This window comes from Choristoneura fumiferana, chromosome 8 (assembly GCF_025370935.1).
Source record: "Choristoneura fumiferana chromosome 8, NRCan_CFum_1, whole genome shotgun sequence".
Taxonomy (NCBI): domain Eukaryota; kingdom Metazoa; phylum Arthropoda; class Insecta; order Lepidoptera; family Tortricidae; genus Choristoneura; species Choristoneura fumiferana.
The window spans coordinates 17,542,683-17,559,927 of record NC_133479.1 but is presented as its reverse complement, the minus strand read 5'-3'; the positions used below and the strand labels follow the sequence as shown (position 1 = coordinate 17,559,927).

The following is a 17,245-nucleotide window of genomic DNA, read 5'->3' as shown; positions in this document are numbered from 1 at the left end:
TTCCAAACGATATCAACCTTCTTGGAAAGAACTTGGTCTTCTTCTGCGATTATAGTATTGTTTACTATGTTCGTGTGATTTCCTTAACTTTTCTTGCACTTCTTTGTAAATTTTATGCTTGAGTTCCTGATTGCTGATATAATTGGAAAGGTTTACTTCTGCTTTTCCGATTTTTTTTTGTTCTACTAACACATTCCTCTGATTTGGAACGGTAGTTTCCCGTCCAAAAAACAAATATGAAGGTGTGTATCCCGTGGCATCATGCACGGCTGTCCTAATCGCATTACCAAACTCGTATATGTGTAAGTCCCACTCATTGTGTTTTTTGATTCGATAAATGTGGAAATCATGGTTCCAATAACTCTATTTGCGCGCTCTGTGGGATTTCCTTGAGGATGATAGTGGGGTGTGTACCATAATTTGGACCCATATTGGCCAGCCATATCTTTAAAAAGGTGTGACTCAAACTGTTTTCCATTATCGCAGATTATAGCTTCTGGAGCCCCATATAAAAGAAACTGTTGCTCTACAATGTCGCATATTTTGTCTGCTTTCCCTGTTCTTAATGGAAACATCAATGTGAACTTACTAAAACCAGCAGGAAATTACCAATAACATTGTGTTACCTCTCTTACTTTTGGGAAATGGTCCCATTAAATCCAGTGAAATCACTTGCCAAGGTCGTTCAAACTTGCCTGTGTTCCCCCATTGTACCGTAAGGAAGTTTCTGTGACACTTTAAACCTTGCACAACTCTCACATTTTGCAACGTATTTCTTTATGTCGTTCAGCATTTGGGGCCAGTAATATCTCTGCTTTATTTTAAAACTCGTTTTGCGCACGCCTAAGTGTCCTGCGGTAGCGTTATTGTGGCACTCTTTCAATACCTCATTTCGCAGCATTTCTGGTACCACTAGCTTCCATTGGTCATCTTTATTTGGGTACTGTTTAAGACATATCTTCCTGAACAGTTTGTTGTCTTTTACCATCCAATCCGAAGCTTTTTTTTGAGACCTTACTTGATCCAATTTGCTTTTATACCAGTCATCCATGTGCTCATCTAAGATTTCCAATAACTGTATTTCGGTATCACAAAGGGACCTCGACAGAGCATCTGGTACAATGTTCGACTTTCCCGGTCTATGGATAATATCAAAGTCAAACTGTTGCAGTTTCATCGCCCACCTTGCCAACCTGCCATGTGGATCTTTCATTTTGTGCAACCATTGTAGCGCACTATGGTCCGTTATCACCGTGAAATGGGCTCCATCAATGTAGGGCCGAAACTTTTCAATAGCATACACCACACTCAACAACTCTCTTTCCGATGTCGTGTATTTCTTTTCGCGGTCACTAAGCTTCCTACTTAGGTATGCTACTGCCTGTTCATAGTCGTGATGTTTTTGACACAGAACTGCCCCAATGCCATTACTGGATGCGTCGCACTGTATTATGAAAGGCTTTTCATAATCCGGACAAGTGATCACCGGCGTGGTCGTCAACAGAGTTTTAAGTTTCATGAAAGCGATCTCAGCGTCCTCGTTCCAATCTAACTGTTTTCTCTTTTTCCCCTTGGTCAGATTATGAAGGGGAGCAGCCACAATTGAAAAATTTTTGACGAACCGTCTATACCAGCTGGCTAGTCCAATAAATCGCTTAAGCTCCGTGAATGTTTTTGGCCGTGGAAAGTTTAATATTGCAGCCACTTTGTTTGGGTCCGTTCTTAAACCATCTTTGTCTATTACGTAACCTAAAAATTTCAGGCTGTCCCGAGCAAATTTACATTTATCGACATTAATGGTTAATTTCGCTCTCTTCAGTGTACTTGTTACTTTTTTTAATAATTCTAAATGTTCTTCGAATTCAGCCGAACAGATTACTATGTCGTCCAAATACGCCCAAATCTTGTCTTCGTTTGAACAAAACAGTGCATCCATAAGTCTTTGTTGTGTCTGAGATGCATTGACTAGTCCAAACGGCATTACTTTAAAGTGGTAGAGCCCTCGACCAGGAACTGCAAATGCTGTTTTTTCTCTACTGCCTTTATCCAGTGGTATTTGCCAAAATGCCGATTTAAGGTCAATAGTTGTCAAAAACTTTGCATTACGTAAACTGTCTATAATATTGGTTACTCTCGGCAAGGGATATGTATCCCTTTTAGTGACTTTGTTTAGTTGCCTGCTATCTAAGCAGAGCCTATTTTCACCATTAGGTTTCTTCACTATTAATACTGGTGAACACCAAGAACTGAGTGACGGCTCCACTACATCTTTCGCAAGCATGTCATCCAACTCTTTTTCAATTTCTCTTTTTACTACCGGGAAAAATTATATTGTTTCTGGTGAATAGGTTTTGTATTGCCTGTATCGATGCAATGGCTCAATAATTCAGTTCTACCCAGACCATGCCCTATACTTTGCTTCATCTCTTCTATAACTCTTGAAAGCTGCTCTTGCTCGTTTGTACTAAGGGTGTCCCTAGACACGACCAACTGCTCCCTTGCATCAATCGTGTCAATATGATTACTGTCAAACATCAGTTCGCTGTGAAATTGTAACGCGATGCCAAAGTAATCAAAAAAATCCTTACCTAGCACTAAATTCTGAGCCAACCCGGGCATAACCATTACTGAAATAACCTTAAACTGGCCGTCAAATCTGACTGGCACGTAAAAGGTTTGCGTGATGTTATGGCAAGTACCGTCTGCAGTACACAAATTAGTCAGCAATGTCCTAGATGATTTCAATCCTAGTGTTTCCAAGGTGTTTGCAAAATTTGTGCTTATTACCGTACGATTGGCACCACTATCTAAGAGGCCTTCACAGTTATAGCCTAATATATCTATAATGACATAGGACCGATTATCGTTTTCTCTATTAAGTACTAAAGGACACAATTCAGTATCGCTGCAATCAAAATAAGTTTTAATTGTGTTTAACCATGCCTGCCATTCAACGCTATCTCTGTCGAGGGGAAGATTTTCTAGGCATGATTTGAGCCTTCCCCTAGAGCGTTTCCGTCTTGGCACAATTGCAATCCTTTGAGGTGGTTCCAAATTTCCCGCATCGGAAACAGAACAACCGTTGTTTTGGCAGAACACACTCTCTAAATAGATGCCCCATCTCTCGACAGTTCCAGCACCGTCTAGTGGTGCCTGTTGCCGGTGTTGTTATCTTTACTTCCGCCCCCTTTCTGACTACCCTGTGATCAAATGACGCAATTTCTGCGACAGGTTTGTAAGCTAAATCAGGTTCTAGCAAATTTTTCTGTGATTTTGGTTCCTCAAATTTCTCGCAATTAACTTTAGTTCTCTCTACTATTCTAAGTACGTTTATTAAATCTGCTATGGAAGGAAAATAATCTCTACAGACCGCACGTTGATAATATGGCTGGATATTTTTTAAAATTATAAGAATTTTTTCCTGTTCTGACAGTTTATGTGGGAGCCTCTTGAACATATTTTGCATAATAGAAATATATATAGTAACAGACTCATGTTTGCCTTGAGTTCTGGCTTTAATCTCCATTAACAACTCTTCCTGGTAAAACGGGCTCTGAAACGTGCGCTGCAACAATGTCACAAGTTCTGCCCAATTAGTGACATATTCCCGGTTAGCCCTGTACCACACCAACGCTTCTCCTTCGAAAAAATCAATTGCACAACGCCACAGATCCTCATCCACAGCGTTTCTTGCCTCTTTTAGCTCCATTACCCTTTCTATAAAAGCATTAACACTAACTTTACCATCTCCTGTAAACTTAACACCCCATTTCGCAATAGGTACTAATTTATGTCTTTGCATATCGTTATCAAATGTCGAGGACCGAGGTATATGCTGTAATTTTGGCTTGCTACCGCCACCTAAGTCTTTTTCAAACTGCTGGTCGTCGAAGTCAAGCTGTTCAATGTTTTCTGTACTATTTTCCTTGCCATGCCCTGAAGTGCTCTGCTTTACCTGGTCCAATTCCTTAATCAACTGAAGCCCTACTTCTCCCAAAGATTCTTGTAGGATCTTTCTATCCTCCACAGTCAGTACTTCACTGTCTGCCGCATCGTCTTGACTCTCCAACGTTTCTAATAACGTTCTGCTCTGTTGCAACAATGCATCTCTTGTTTTGCCCTCCGATTCTGACGTTGGAATAACCAAGTTCAAGCGGTTCATGACATGGTAAAGCCGGGATACCAAACGCTTAAATAAATGCCTATCAGGTCTACCAGTTATTTCGGAAATATATGTGGATAACATGTTGAGCTTCGTTGAGCAAACGTTAAACTCTGCTGACATATTGGTGGTTGAAGTTTGAGGGTATTTCCGCACTTGCTCAGCCTCTCCCGATACCTCCCGAGCCAATAAATCTTTCAGTATATTTTTCATAATCGGTACACCGCTCTTAATATTAACACCACGACTCGAAAGTTCGAATTCAAGTTCATCTTTTAAAAGGTAATTCGGGTCCATTTTACAGGAAATAAAAGTTAATGTAACAAACAATCAAAACTAAATTATTAAATAACACGAGAAGTACCTAACAGCGCACAAATCACCGTTGAATATGTTGTTTTCACACAGACTGTACCGTCCTCAACCAATACCATTGATTGCGACCCAAGATACACAGTGAAGAGACAAAATGCGCGAAAAGCAATAAAAAAAACAATAAAAAAAATTGAAATTGTGAGTTATCTAACTAAAATAACTTTTTTTTTTTTTAAAACAAAGCAGTTACACATTTATGTTTTAAACTTACAATACCCTCAAATAAAAACCCTTAAACGAGAATACGCAAACCTGTTTCATGTAAGTTTTTTTTTTATTATTATTTATGAACACAAGAAAAAATTAAAAAGCTTTTGACACCTTAATTATTGGTTTTTACGTTGGGCGTCATTGTTAAGGGTTTGCAAGCTATGTGCATTAAATGAAACTATCCTTAACCGAGACAGAGGGTATATTATCAAAACGTAATTCTAGACTTAATTATAGTACTTAATATTAGACTTAAGATTAAAGTAGGGCGCCAGGAGGAGTTCGGTAATGATGAACCAGGATCCTGCCTATCCCAGCACTGCGGCTAGCTCCAGTCGAGCTTCAGAGTAATTGACCGTGGTTAGTCAATTTCCTCACAAGAAAGGGCGTTTCGTCAAGCTAAAATCGAGACATAAATTACAAGTTAAGCTAATGTTCATGTCCATAATAATATCTGACATTGTTTAAATTTGATGTTTCTATCTTGCTTGACGCTTGATTACATACTAGACTTACCCCTTTCTCTGCCTTGAAACACTCACTATGAATTAGCGTACTAAAGTGGTATTATTGCACTATGAGTCTGGTAAACATAAATTGCTGTAGTTTCAAATTGCTAAAAAATATGACAATAAATTGATGTCTTTTAATTACAAGACATCTTACTCTAATCCTTTCACTTTTCTTAGTCCGTGTTAATATCTCAAGGGTCACCGCACCGCGAGTCTATCTACCCGAAAAAAACCATCAAAAGAGTGGATGTGTGTGTACCCTCGAAGTTCTTAATTGCGGTATGTCAGACAAATGATAGACATAAACAAAGACTTTTATTTCTCAATATGACAACAACTAAGTTGAACGTTTGACCATACGACAGTATTAATACCTTATCAACACAAAATAAACATTGTACTTTGCTCTGATAACTGTTATTTTTATAATAATATGTTTTATGTACAATAGAGAGTTATAAACCCTTTATTGAACAAAAAATACTCATTCGTGACAATCGATTTTATAAGAAAATGGCCCTAAGGCAAAGTTGACGGTTTTTTTGCCCAAAATTCAGAACCAACATAAAAAATACAACCGAATTGATAACCTCCTCCTTTTTTCTGAAGTCAGTTAAGCTCAGGCTTCTAATAGACTCTCGTTAATAATCCCTTTTTACAGCCCTTAATGCACAATGTACTTTTGTGTCAATATTAGTTCCAATTCCAAATATTACCAGCTATGATCCTGTTCCAACCAGGCCATAGTCGGTAGGAAAATACAAACTGAAAATATAGATGCACAGAAAAACCAGAAAAAGAGACCAGCATCCTCAGCATGACAGAGGTGTCAACTTCTAGATTTTTTCTCGCCTGCTTGCCTAAATATCAAAATTTTCCAGGCATTACTCCAAACAGGGGACAGGGGGTCCTGTCAAAAATCAGCAATTTGTATTCATCAGTGTTCTATCAATGTCGTATGTATACAAACACCTCTATATTATGTTTGAGTTTTCTAATAATTTTATCATATTTATGAGTTAAACGCTAATAACCAATAACAAATTATAACAACAACAGTTTGTATATGACACTAAAAACACCGATTGAATACAGAACTAGGCCACGTATGTCCCTTATTTTTAATAGGAAGTACCACCTACAAAACTTTGATATTTCGGCAAGTAGTAGGTCAATGTATGGTTAATTCTTAGAAAAAAAGTTAGAGGTGTCACTACTTCAAAACCAAATAAAAGAAATGTGTCTTTTTATTGGTATTTTTTTTAAATTAATATGATTTTTGAGTGGCGATGTAAATCTATATAAAGAACAACTTTAAAATTTGAAACAAATCGCTTGATTACACACTGATAATAAATACATTAAAAAAACAAAAGTCAAGAACTGACACAAGTAGGATATTCATACTCAACATAAATATTCTTGGAGATACGAGTACTCGCAGAAAAAACTGTGCCCATTTGATAAAAGGGACGGCTTACTAGAAAAACCAAACTATGAACTGTTACCTAACGACTAAATGCAATCACTTTGTCTGAATTAATAAATTATTTACTATTTTAATTGTACTTTAGATTTATGAAACTGGAGTTCCAAGAGTGGAGAAATTACGTATAAAGAAAGAAAGAAGGATATTTTATTAACACTAATACAAAAAACACAAAGTGCAGTATTTGAACCTGTAAGTGAGAACTTTTTCTACTATTATAACGCATGTGGGCAATGTTGTCTAAATAACTTTGCCCGTTATAAAATTCAATCAATAAGTTACTTTGCCCAACGATTAATAAAGTAAATATTTGTTTTATATAAGTCATGTTATTAAGTGGGTGTCTCAAAATAATGTAGGTACTTACTGTAGTAAAATAGTGCTTGTGTAGTGTAGATGTATCATCATCTGGTTCAGAGACCTCAGTGCGTTTTTTTACTGTAGAACATGTTAATCCAGGGTATTTATTACCTGTATGGCAAATTTCATGCAAATCCGTTCAGTAGTTTCTACGTGAAAGAGTAACAAACATCCATCCATCGCCATACTTAAAAAAAATGTTTAGAATTTTTTTTGTAGAGAATTTTATGTAGATTACTTATGTTTTAGAACATTTTTTGCTGTGGTTTACGAGTTATTTACGAAAAACTAAATGGGACTTTTACACAAACTCCTCCCCACCCGTTAGCTCTACCCCCACCCATCAGTACCTACTTTTAGTATGTGGTCTTAAACACCATCCCCTACAACTATGCCAAAATTGACTTATACGCGAGATTTCCCCGGAGAGGCAGTTTTTGGTCTTCGTTGGGTAGGCTATATACTCGTACCAGACACGTATTAAGTTTGAACACATGTCCTATATTCCTACTATGGTAGTTATCAGTTTATAAGTAATAGACAAAATATGGAGCCAATAAAACTATTTAGACTACTAACCAATTTTTCTGTACTTACCTAATTCTTGTAATAAACAACACACTTACTTTACAACTTCTGACATCTTCTGACATGTTGTCTGTCATTGTACGAGTATGAGGGCTTCTTGTTTTTTTTGTGCGTTATTTAATTTATTGTTCGGTGTTGACTATCCTAAAACACCTTAAATACCCAAAATACAGTGATAACGTAATTTAATAATAATTTCCTTACTCATAGATTGAGTGTTATGAAAGAAGTGTAAATGTAAAAGTTTTTTTTCGTAAATGAATTTTGTGGAGAAAAGCGACGCAGGTCAATCAGGCAGAGCACCTAAGCGCTCACTGTTTCTCTGCGTTGAAGTGACAGAGAAGCAATATGTCGTCGGCGTGGCGTAAGTCTTTGCTCATCAAAAATTTGGAAATAAAATAAATGCAAAGAAATTACGATTTAGATTTAAGAAATAACACGACAGATATTATTATTACGTTTTGTTTGTAAATCAGACTTAGTAATTTGATTATAGTGTCTTTATAAATAACGGAGTATTTTTGGTTTCTAAATCAAAGTAAGAGCTCACTTTGGCAATAAAATCTATCGAGCCAAATTAGTTTAATCGTGTTTTGAAAGCAACGACTAACTCAGGAATACGATCAAGATTATCGTAATATTTTTTTTATTGCCACGAAGTACACCAATTTTATAACATGTCTGTTTAAAAATAGCAGTGATTGGAGTAGGTCGCCTCTTAATTATTTATATTATTGATCAACTGTACCTGTATGTATATTGCTGATGAATATTTACTATCGGCCTTCGAAAGCATGTTCTTTGTTAAAACTAACTACGAGTAGGTAAGTAAATATTGTCAGCAATTCGAACTATCAGATTAGACAGTTCCCTAAACCCAAAACTGATGTGGCTCAGGTCCATTTAGCTAAAATCATATTCCGACGACCTACCGGCACTAGTGCAGAAAAGGCGAACGAGAGATGTGGGCGAGAGGTGAAAATTTAGGCAACCCAGTGGGAATTGTGGTCCACAGCAGTGCAGTGGGGGCGGTCCGCCCCTGGCGGCAATTTAGAGGGGGCAGCTACGCCACTGCACTGCTATCTACCTTAATCTAGCAGTATATTGTACGTCTACTCACGTACGTACATACTTACTGTTACTTATTCAATCAGACTAAAAAAGTGGTGCCCTAACTTGCCCTAAGATTTCTTCCCACCACATCGCTAAGTCACAGTATAACAAGTTTTCCCTACAGTAGGCCGACGCCTTTGAAGTTGAACGGTTGTCACAAATTTAAAATTTGGAAGGTAGTCTACTAGATAGTCTTTTACGAATCGGCACATATTGGTTTTGCGAAATTATATAAAACAAAATGAATTAGAGGTGGCATACTTACTAGGGGTAAGAAGTATCAAAATTATACAATTTTTGAAATAAAAACTTTTTTTTTCGACAAAATATTTTTCGGTTTCCAGACTTAACATAAAAAATAAATAAATATAGGTATTACATAAATAGATGAAATCTTAGTTCCTTATTTATGCGTGATGAAGATTTGCACGCACTCACAGTAGGTAAGATGTCGTATGCACCATAGTAAATTTTATTAAGTATAAATTTAAATGTAAAAAAAAGCCATAGCCCTAGAAGACTTGTCCCAAGCTACGAAGAACGGCGAAGTATGCAGCTGGGGCTCCTCCCACCCGCGTCTCACCCCTCAAGCCCCGCACGATTGCTCTGTCTAGACGTCTCCGTCGGATTACTGTAGGGAAACTTGTTATACTGTGGCTAAGTATTTGCCGCTGCCCTATCAGGTTAAAACCTACTAAAAATGTACACTCACTGGGTCCCCCATTCCGGCAGTATATGCTGCGTCCACTCGCGCGCATGCCTCGCGAGGCGCTCCTCCATTCGGAGAGACTCCTGGACCCGCGCGTGCCGCGCCGCCGTCTCGCGCTCGACCCGCCTCCGAGCCGCCTCCATGATTCGGGCGTGCTCGGCTTTGTGACGGAGCGCTTCTTCAGTGGTCTTCGCTGGGAGGTTTGAAGGTCTGGAATGAAGACAATGTTACGTGAGTTATGTTATGGATGGCAAATGTAGAAATTTGGTGGTGAGAGGTGCTTCAATAAGTAGTCTGGGACACGATTTGGAAGCAGCGGGTTCACAAACATTTAATCCTGTATCCATACCACTCAACCCATAAGTAAATTGAACTATACGTCGTTCACTTTTGTTGTTTTAATATTTTGCCATTTATCAGAGGCTCGACTCTCCGAACAAATAAACGGCGGGTGTCGATTCTGCTTCGTTGCATCGGCCAAGCCAAGACATACCAGAGGCCGGAGTCCACCCCCCAAACATGCGAAGTCACTAAAAAGATTCCAAACATTCTTTCGCCAAATCGCCAATAGAGCTGAGCCACACGACCGTTCAACGAGGTGCTATCCTCAATTAGATTTGTAACTGCTAGTACCTACTGCTACATACGTCTGACAAGGGAATTCTCATAAACTTTCAGAATAACTCCTTCGGACTCCTATTGATCAATCCGCCTCTTACCAGAAAATACTAAACGGCTTAGTTTCATTGAATAGCCCAAATGACGATACTGGGCTGGTTCCTGCTCATTGAGTCGCCATGCACGTAAGTAGTTCATTTAGGTGCAATAAGTTACCCATTAAATAACCAGTAAATTTTGTTCATTCATAATAATAATCAAATTAACTAAACATTAAAATTGCGTACTTTGCGTTTAAGTCCGTTTAAAATTACCATAAACTCACCACGAAATCGATTACCGCATCAGACTAGTTAAATAACCACAGGTGTGCCAGAATGCAAATGCCTGGCACAGCTTCTATTATATGCGCATACGCACAATTTGCGTGCTTCTAATAGTTCTAATACTTCGGCCCCGATGCTGATATTAATGTTAACTAGTTAAGAGATAACCGCTCTAAACTGGTTGGTAATTATCTGCGCACGATTCGTTTTGGCGAAGTAAAGACACAAAGAAACAAATTATGTGAATCTCGTTAAGATTGTTGCTTTTATTTAGAAAATAGTACTCTTATTTGACTCTTATTAAAGGCCCGGACGTTATTATTGATTCGCAGATAATCTTCAGTCAGTTCAGTCATATCGCTGCCTCGATTATAATTATATTATTTACAAAATATATATGATTTTGAACCGGATAACTCACGTCTTAAATCGAGTTTAGCTCGGCATTCGATTTAAGACGTGAGTTATCTGGTTCATAATCATTTAATATGACTGAGTCTCACGTTAGTTTCATGTTCAAAATTACAAAATATCATCATCATCATCCCAGCCTATTTACGTCCCACTGCTGGGCACAGGCCTCCTCTCAGTTTTTCTATTATTAAGTCGCGGGTTCACGGTGGATGCAGGCCGCTTCCAACCGAGGCAACTGGAGGTCTATGGGGGGAGGCCTATTTCCATCAGTGGACGTCTTATGGCTGATATGATGATGATGATGATGATTACGATCAGTAGGTGAGGCGGGACCAGAACTACTCCGTGAAAACCCCTTTCTCTTGGCTTGGTGCTCAAAATAGGCACCAGGCAAAGAGAAAGGGCAGATCTATAGCCTCTTGGAGGTTCACCGTCGAAGAAGACTTGAAAGTGCAAAATATCCCACCGTTGACAACCCTGGCACAGACCTACCTACAAGAAAGGCCGACCTCAAATGAAGCTGGAAAAAGTGCAGGATGATGATGATGAGATGAGTAGGTACAGTACGCTGTTATTTATACACGATACAATACAATAAAAAAACGGTACCAAATACATTAAAAGTACTACAGTAACAAAGGTTCACAAAATATATCATAATGGACAAAAGACTTATTAAAGAAAACCCATTTGATTTAAAGTCACGATTGTAGAATTAATTTAATGCTCCAACGCTTAGGAGTTAGTTTAGAAAGTTATATATATATTTAAAAGCTGTATATATGTAATGTTCATTCATTAATCATTTTCTTAGTAAGTACTCAAACCAGTGCACCAAGGGTGATCATGTATACAGGGTGTAATCGTTAAGTGTAGCCATGTATTCTATAAATCAGAATACTTTTGAATTAATTCCGATTCAGTTTAAACTTTTCTGATATATCTCTTATATTTACGGAATAATCGCTTGGCTACACTTAACGATTACACCCTGTATAGCGGAACTACAATAAATACAGTGAGTGCAGTGGCAAATTTCACATTAAAAACGTAATTAATCAAATAATTACCTACATATAGGTAGAGTCATTCACGATGAAGCGTGCCATGATTTACAATGTCATTAATGTCTCATTTTGACAAAATCACGCGTCTTCGTGGATGGCACTAGGTATACTTATTATTATTATATGAAGAAACAAAAAGCAATTCAAAGTCAGTGAAATTATGGTCTGTCCCAGAATTCGAGATACTAAAATGACGTTTCATGTGTTACCTGTTTTTGCGTCTCATAAATAGTGATGTGCCGCAACCGGTTATCACCGAAAGATTTTGTAGGTACCAATGTATGTATGTCGTAAAATATTAAGATATGAACGGATCCGTGATGTACTAAAATGTACACTTAGGACATTCTAGAAAAGGTAAAATAGGTCTTATAAAAATGCGACCGCTTTCGAGATATTTCGACTTTTAATAGATGTTGATGTTAAGTTTCAATTTCATTCTAAGTAAGTTTTTACAACCATACACTTCTCGGCTTTGCTAAGAGGTTGAAGTTTCCGTTTTTTCCGAGGCGAAAGTATTTCTTCGCTGCGTCGTCTATGCGACGAAGTACTTGGCTGCTCAGAGTCCATGTTTAATCCATCAAAACTCAACAAAAACTCGACCAAACAAAATTAACAAATAAAAAGTCTATCTCAACAAATTAACAAATAACGTCACAGCACATAACACGAGAAAACGCACTGATCACATCCGATGACAATACGAGTGAAGTAACGAAAATCGGTTGAATACCAACTTGAATACGAAAAACATGAACAATGACGCTGTGTGATATCTGAGGGCCTACTCCGGAATTCGAAAATCAAAGTTCGTACCGTAACGTCCTCTCACTTACGTATTAAATTAAATAGTAGTGTCAGAAGGAACGGAACGACACGAACTTCGATTTTCGAATTTCGTAGTAGCCCTGCTGGCCCTGACTACGAAATGCAAAAACTCGAACTTCGTATGTTGCCGTCCGCTGACGCTTATCTCATTCAATATGCGAGTGAAAGGGACGGTGCCATACGAACTTGTTTTTCTAGTTTTGTAGTAGCCCTCTGTATTATTTTTTACGTTGGCACTAAGTAAACACTGTATTTTTACCTGTGCTTAGATTCATCACTTTATCGTATGATAAAGGAAAATGAAAGTAGAATAGAGTTGAATGCGTTAATGTTATTTTTGCTATCGTAAAATAAACATTTTATCGGTTATTTACAAACCGAAATCACGGAGCAGCACTGTTCCTTTTATGCTGGCCACATTATTTTACGTTTGACATTTCAGACTGTCATTTTAGTATCTCGAATTCTGGGACAGACCATAATTTCTGTATAGTAAAAAAATAAAAGCAAAAAAGTTTCTATCAACTGGTCGCGCACAGCTAACTGGACTGGTCGCTTATAAAAGAAGACATTTCAAATGATAGATTCTATGATAGATTATCTTTTGTTTTCTTCCTTTTCTCCTTTTGTGCTCTAGGCTCTAGTCTAGTGCTACTATTTGGCAGGGTCTAATCTAAAATTAAATTGCTTTTGGAAGTGAACAACTGTGGATGTGGTTTGTACGAGTAGTATGTAGTGATCTTTTTATAAATTGAATATAATTATTTACAATTTCACTTAACATTTTTGTAAACGAGCCTTGGATGGGCTTCAAGCGAGCAGATTATTTTATTTCAGCCCCTTCCCTTTCCCGCTTTATACTTTTGGTCCGTATCGTCGTCGTCGATGGCGCCTGAACCTCTACTGGATGCAGCGAGGCAACCCAAATAACCCTGCCCTGCCTTCCCACCTATCCGGTAACTCTCTTAAAATTTAAGCACACCTGTGATTTTTGTTTAACCTAGATAAAAGATTTCAGTGTCAGATTAAAAATTATAAATGAAAGGATTCCATCAAAGGAAAGAAAACAAACAAGTATTAATACAGTACCTACAGTTATACTTTATAGAGTTAAAGCTAATATTAACGACTGAAGTCATGTCCAATTGACTAGACCAAGTGTCTGGTTCCCTGTTGTTCGTCTGTTTCTATGGATATAGATTAGGTTAGAGTCGCGTTAACGCATTCACTTCCACGTTCCACGGGTGCCACCGACGCACCTGTGCGTTCAAAATGTATGAATAACTATGACAGCGGTACTGGGCGAAGTTCCCGGAACGTATATGTGCGTCGGTGGCAGTGAATGCGTTAAAGCGCGAAGTGTCTCAGCTCCGCGGAATAGGAGTTCCGCACGGAGCTTCGTCGACTTGGGTCATTCATAGGATTAAAATTGACGAATCAGGAATTAGACGAATAGAGACACACTACACAACACATACGGGGAATTGGACGAACGATGCCGAATTGGACGAGTTCCCATGACGTGACTGCCAGTTCAACAAGCCAACTAGATGCTGAAATGATTTACCACAGTAATTTTTGTGTCATTACTTTATTAGAAACGGTATTGTACCGTACCGTAGCGTGCTTTGCTTAGCTGCCACGCTTCATTGGGTATTCAAATTTGGTCATTCTTCTGCACAGAGATGGCGTGATAGTTTTTGTAAATCATGTTTAATCAATGTATCAAGTTTTTTTTTGTATTTAAATTGGTATAGGAAAATCATTTCAGTTTGTATTTTCGTATACTGATTAAGAAATTTATTTCAATAAAAACAGATAGATGTAAATGACACTGAAGCTGAAATTAATGTCATCTTTACAGGTATTATTTGAATAGGTACCAATTAAATCACACGTTTGGATGAAAATGCACAGATTAAGCACACTGAATGCGTTCTGCGAAGCCACTCTGGAAGCAGTTTCAATTTAAGTACGTACATACTACATAGCCAATTATATTTCGCCAATGAAAGTTTTTTGTACTTATGTGTAAGTAATATTTTTATGGTAGCATTCCGATGTTTGCGACCGCGACCGGCGTCACGCGACCGCGTCCGATTCGAGCGACCCATTGATCAGTATTAATTAATATATGAAGTACTAACGGACACAAACAAGTAAGAAAGTTCATACTAAGCAGTGTGTGTCGTGCGCCTCGGTCGCATTCTGTCGCTGTCGCCAACATCGGCATGATAACACCTTTAGGGTTCCGTCCACGTTACGTCCGTAGTCCGTACCTTACCTACCTCAAAAAGAGAAAACGGTATATAAGTATTTACTAATCTTGACTATCAAACCTATAAACCCTCCGCATTCCTGTGAGCCGTGTTATGTTAGTTTGCTATTTTTGTCGGAATTCGGCTAAAAATAGCGTCGTTTCCTTGCATTGTTCGAATTTAAACATCGGGACAATCTGAAATGGTTATTTTTATACAGTTTTTTGTTTAGATACTGAAATAGCACATGAGTAAAACCATTTTGCTTATAATATTTTATATGTATAGGATTTTTTTATCGAAATGCCATATCAAAAACACTATACCCCATATTAAGTCATACCAGTGCAATTTTTATTTTCCAACGCTTAAAATGTACAGACCTATCTACTTCTGCATAACCCCGAGTACTGATCTGACACATTGTCATGTTTTCTAAACATTATCCTATACATACACATTGACAAGTTAACATTTTTTTTAAGCTTATTTAGCCCTGCATAATCTAATCTGCGTTATTGAATAACCAAGAAGTTAGCCATATGACACAAATGTATGTGACTCAGACAGCTGAATATACATCCACAGATAGTAGAAATATGCCGGTATCTACTCACTAAAGATGTGTCACTATTTCATTCATAACTTCGACATATCTTCATCTTGATAATTAGCCGCCACCACCAGTAGTAAATAATAATTCATAACTGTATAAAAAAAAATGAAACCAAATATACTTATGTTAAAATTATATTTATCTATTACACAAACGAGCAACGTCAAATCGAACATATGAACATATCTTTCAAAATCGAATGTTTATTTTGCAAACAGGCCGCAGAGCGTTTTCGGATAGATCATCGTTGCCAAAAATAATGCGCCGAAATAAACATGGAACAGTCATTCGTAACAAAAAAACAGGTTATAATTTAGTTGTTACTTAACCAGAATTCGGGCAAAAATTACTCATTAAATAAATACATAAAAAATTGGTAGCAATATTAGCAGTAGACGCAAGCAAGTGTATAAAACATTGATTTTGTTCGTGGTGTTTGATATGTTTCAGTTATAATTATAAATTCAATTTTACAGACAAAACATCAAATTATATTATAGATTAGCATGATTTAATCTTAAATGGATAAGTGCACCTTATGCCACAGAATAAGTAATACGATTAGTACTTACAAGTTGCTTATGCGAGAAAAGGCGGTACAACAACGAAGCAACGTATGCATGCGGGCAGCCATTGAGAAGACGTCACTCATACTTCGTCAATGGACAATACATTTTTTTCCTCCGAATGGTTCCTTTGATTATCCATTGTTGTACCAGGAATGTGGGCTTTGGATGTTGCATTAAAATTGAATATGTTAGTTATTAAATAAATGTTTCTTATTCTTATTCTTTTAACCTAATAAAGATTAAACCACGTAATAAACATTTCGTGCACATTGTACTTGAACTTAATCTTTGATCTTAATTATGCCCTATAATATAACCTAACTAAACCAAGATTTTCTCTATGTAGTTCTTTGTTCCAAACAACTGAAAGTACCTACTCTTTCCCGCTACTTAACTTTGCACGGTGCTAGACTGTGCATAATAGCAAATCCATCCATCCATTGCAGCTTTTACATCATTTGTTAGGTCACTGACCGTTTCTAGTGTTCCTGCACAAGCAACGACAACTTCTGAGGCCAACGACCACCAAGCGATTAATTACTTTGACGATGTCAAGGGGCGGAAAAATGCCCGTCATTGTAAAAATATTTCGTATAGCAAAATAGACTTCCTTACGATGTTACAGTAATGATATCCGCACGCTGAGATAGAACTTTTTCAACTCATAAATTGGTGCTAGATTGTAGTTACACACTCACTCACTAGTAGGTAAGTACTCAATAATAATAAACGACCGACCTTTTTCTGACTCCAGAATCGATGTCATACAGCTAATATCATGCAAGGCATAAATCTGAAATTGGTGGTTAGAGAGCAACGGTGACCATTGTCAATAAAAAACCGGCCAAGAGCGTGTCGGACACGCCCAAAATAGGGTTCCGTAGCCATTACGAAAAAAATAAGTAATATTTTTCTAAGGATTTCGTATTTTATACGGAATCTTCCAAGTTTAGGTATATTTTATACCTTAGGCTGCTATTTACTCTTAAACTACTAATAATTCTCAAGCAAACTTAGCCGTTATAGTTTTC

At 37.5% G+C, this 17,245-nt stretch overlaps 1 protein-coding gene across 1 annotated transcript in view; it reads right to left on the bottom strand.

Annotated features, from left to right (window-relative positions):
* Window positions 1-9,406: 9,406 nt before the first annotated feature.
* Window positions 9,407-17,245, bottom strand: part of LOC141430676 (TBC1 domain family member 12-like) — a 42,417-nt gene continuing 34,578 nt past the window's right edge. Inside the window, exon 3 of the mRNA XM_074091512.1 lies at window positions 9,407-9,728. Coding sequence (XP_073947613.1) covers window positions 9,518-9,728 — 211 coding nt within the window. The 3' untranslated portion in view covers window positions 9,407-9,517. The remainder of the gene's footprint in view (window positions 9,729-17,245) is intronic.